The sequence below is a fragment of the Eptesicus fuscus genome, chromosome 24 (assembly GCF_027574615.1).
Source record: "Eptesicus fuscus isolate TK198812 chromosome 24, DD_ASM_mEF_20220401, whole genome shotgun sequence".
NCBI classification, from domain to species: Eukaryota; Metazoa; Chordata; class Mammalia; order Chiroptera; family Vespertilionidae; genus Eptesicus; species Eptesicus fuscus.
Window position 1 is genome coordinate 6,938,508 of NC_072496.1, and position 3,200 is coordinate 6,941,707.

The window sequence follows — 3,200 nt, forward strand, 5'->3', positions numbered from 1 at the left end:
GCTCCAATAGATTTTTGTTCCAAAAAGACTGGATAGAACTGACCCAAAGGGGGGGAAAAAACCAGAACAGAAGATAGCAGGGAGCTCTCGGATCATGGGGCTGTGAGGGAGCCACCGAGCAGGAGTGCTAAAGGAATTGCAAACATTTCCATTTTCTAGCAAAGTAGTGAGGGCTCAAATAGGCCTCTTTGGGGACAGCAGTTGGAGGGGACCTAAGATAAGGGAAGAAAGCTAACTAGGGGAGAAGGCCCAGTTCTCATTATATGAGAAGGTGGCTCTCATATTGACCTTGGAACAATATCCCTCACTGGTTACCTAAAAATGTAAAAAAAGGGAAGGCAGACCAAAGAAGCTCATAATCCGGGAGGAGCTATAGATAGCTATTTCCAAAAACATTTCACAGAACTCCAATTCCATGGAATGACTTGAGAAGAAGAAAAAAAAAAAGAAAGAAAGAAAGAAAAAAAGGTTCCAGGAATTGTAAAAAACAACAACACTAGCTTAAATTAGTCTCTTTACTGCAGGCCTTTTCAGAGCCTTTAACATGTTCATGTGCATTATAAACTCCTACGGGGATGCAGTACGCAGGGCTCCCAAATCTACCCACATTTATTTCCTCCCTGGGGGATTTCTTATGACTGCTATTTCACACGTCACAGAATTATTTCCCCTACTGTCTATAGATTTTTCTCCGGTTCCTCCAAGACGTGCCTGATGTATAGGCTGCTAAGATGACTTGAGAGCTCCAGGAATACATCCTATTCAAACAGACACTCACAAAGGCCAAGTCATGTCCTCAACACCCCCCCACCAACTTCTATCCCCTAGTTTCTCGGCTTATCCAAACGAATCAATCGGACTAGTTCATGAGAGGAAATCGCAGCTATTTTATACTTTTTTTTTTTCTTAAAATCAATGCTCACACGTATAGTCAGGTTATAAAAGGAATCACGTCGCCCCATCTCCTGCGGGTTCTCAGTAGCCGCCTCGGAGCTGGTCGTCGTCGGCGTCCAGGCGGTCGTAGGAGGAGCCGCGGGCAGGCGCCTTCCCGCTGTCCCGCCTGCAGGCGCTGGAGGCCTTCGGGGGTCCCTCGGAGGCGGCCTCCTTGTCCTGGGAGAGCTGCTCCATCCTCTGCTCCTTCTTCCGGATGGCCTCCTTGATGCCCTCGATGTGGCACTTCTCCTCCTTCTCGGCTTTCAGCTTCAGGATGTGGTGGTTCTTCTCCCGCAGGAGGTTGAGCTCCCGGACGTGCTGCGCCCGGTCGCCGAGGCTGCGGTGCGCGCTGCTGCGGGCCTGCTGGATCTTCTGCTCCGCCAGCCGCACCAGCAGCCGCTTGCGCACCCGCCGCTGCTCCTCCAGCTCCTCGGCGCGCAGCCGCACCTGCTGGTACTGCTCCTCCTCCCGGCGGGCCCGGTCCCGCAGCTCCCGGTGCCGCTCCTTCACCAGGCCCTGGTGCAGCTCCTGCGCCCGCTGCGAGCTCTGCTCCAGCGACAGCCTGCGCAGCAGCTCCTCGGCCTTGACCTGGCAGTCCATGAGCACCTTCCGGGCCTGGAAATTGACCAGGGAGCTCAGGTTGGCCTCGCGCACCTTCTTCTGGCCCTCGGCGGGGGGCGGCTGCTTCTGGGGACACGTCGTGGGCGGCTCCGGCCTCCCCGGCTGCTCCAGGCTGGTCTGCTTCCGCTGCTGCTCCGACAGCGTCTTCTCCAGCTCCCGCTCCAGCTCCAGCTCCTGCTCCAGCTCCAGCTCCCGCTCCCGCAGGCGCGGCGCCGGGCCCGGCCTCCTGGGCTTGGCGGCCTCCGGGCGGGCCCGCTCGGGTCGGTCCTGGCGCTGCGCGTCCTGGTCCTCGGGCGGCGGCGGAGGCGGCGGCGCCGTCCACAGGTTGTCCGGCTGGGCCGCGGGCTTGGCCTGGCTGTCGCGCCCCCTCGGGGCACGCGGCTCCCGGCCCAGGCGCGTCTTGCGCTGCTCCTTCTCCCGCTGCCACTGGGCCCGGTTCTGCTGCAGGAGCAGCTTGCGCTCGCGCTCCAGGGTCACCTGGACCTTGTGGTCCGAGCGCTTGAGCTCCTCCCAGGCCGCCGCCGCCTGCTGCTGCAGCTCCCGCATCCTCTGCGCCTTCTTGAGCCGGGTCAGCACCAGGGCCACGATCTTCTGGTCCCGGGACGACACCACCGCCTCGTCCAGCTTGTTCTTGAGGATCTGGGTGTGCTGGCTCTTCGTCTCCTTGCCGGAGAGCGCGGGCTGGAGGCACTGGCTGGCGAGGGACGCCAGCCGGTCCCCACCGTCCCTCTTGGGGGCGCACGCGCAGGCGGACAGCGTCCTGAACTCCTGGGAGGGCGCCGAGGACTTCTCGGAGGGCAGCGAGGACAGGGACCAGCGGTCTAGACCTCCGCAGACCGGCACCGCCCACGGGTCCCCACTCTGCCCCTCTTCTGCCCCGAACATCCCACTTAGCGGGGTGTAAGCGCCCTCGGGGTACGGTGGGGGCGAGTCTCCCTGGGCTGGGGGGTAGTGGTGGCAGCGCAGCGGCTGTTGGGGTGACAGCTGGAACTGGAGCGGCCAGGCCGGGCTGTGCCGGCTGCCCCGCGCTTGGGGCTGGATCCTCGGCTCCCCCCAGGCCTCTCTGGGGCGCCAGCTGCGGGGCCGGTGCTTCCTGGCGCCGTCGGGGGGCCTCTGCGCCACGTCGCTCAGGCTGCGGCTTTCCCGCGGGGAGTCGGGGGACTGGTGGCGGGGAGGCCAGGGAGCCGCGGCCTCGCTCCCCTCGCCGGGAGCCCCGGCCCAGCAGCCCCGAGCCGGCCGGGTCTGGGGCCGGGACCGGCGCAGCCGCGCCGAGGACGCGCGCTCTCCGAGGTCCCGGTGAGGCCGCGCCGAGAAGTGGCCGAAGTCCTCCATGCTCCTCGCGGGCGCGCCCTGCCGGCGTCTGCACCTGGACCCCGGAGCCTCCAGGGGGCGCTGCCGGGCCCCGCGCTGCCCTGCGATCCCTGGGGTGGGGGGCGCTTATGACGCTCCGGCCACTTCACAATGCCCCTGGCACCGCCGGGTCCCCCAGCCTTAGACCATGGCCACCCCCCCCACCTAGAACCCCACACCTGGGGGGGGGGACTCAGAGGACAGGGGGGCTATAGGAAATCAGGGTGACCCTTAAAGCTGAGGGTTCCTAGTGAACCAACACCGTTATTTTAGGCAGGAAATATTTTTAAAAAATA

The 3,200-nt window shown here is 63.0% G+C and overlaps 1 protein-coding gene across 1 annotated transcript; it reads right to left on the bottom strand.

Annotated features, from left to right (window-relative positions):
• Positions 1 to 867: 867 nt before the first annotated feature.
• On the bottom strand, positions 868 to 2,901 carry CCDC185 (coiled-coil domain containing 185). The gene has a single exon (XM_008149886.3). The coding sequence runs from the start codon at positions 2,884 to 2,886 to the stop codon at positions 976 to 978; it is 1,911 nt and encodes a 636-aa protein (XP_008148108.2). The 5' UTR covers positions 2,887 to 2,901; the 3' UTR covers positions 868 to 975.
• Between the last annotated feature and the right edge of the window lie 299 nt (positions 2,902 to 3,200).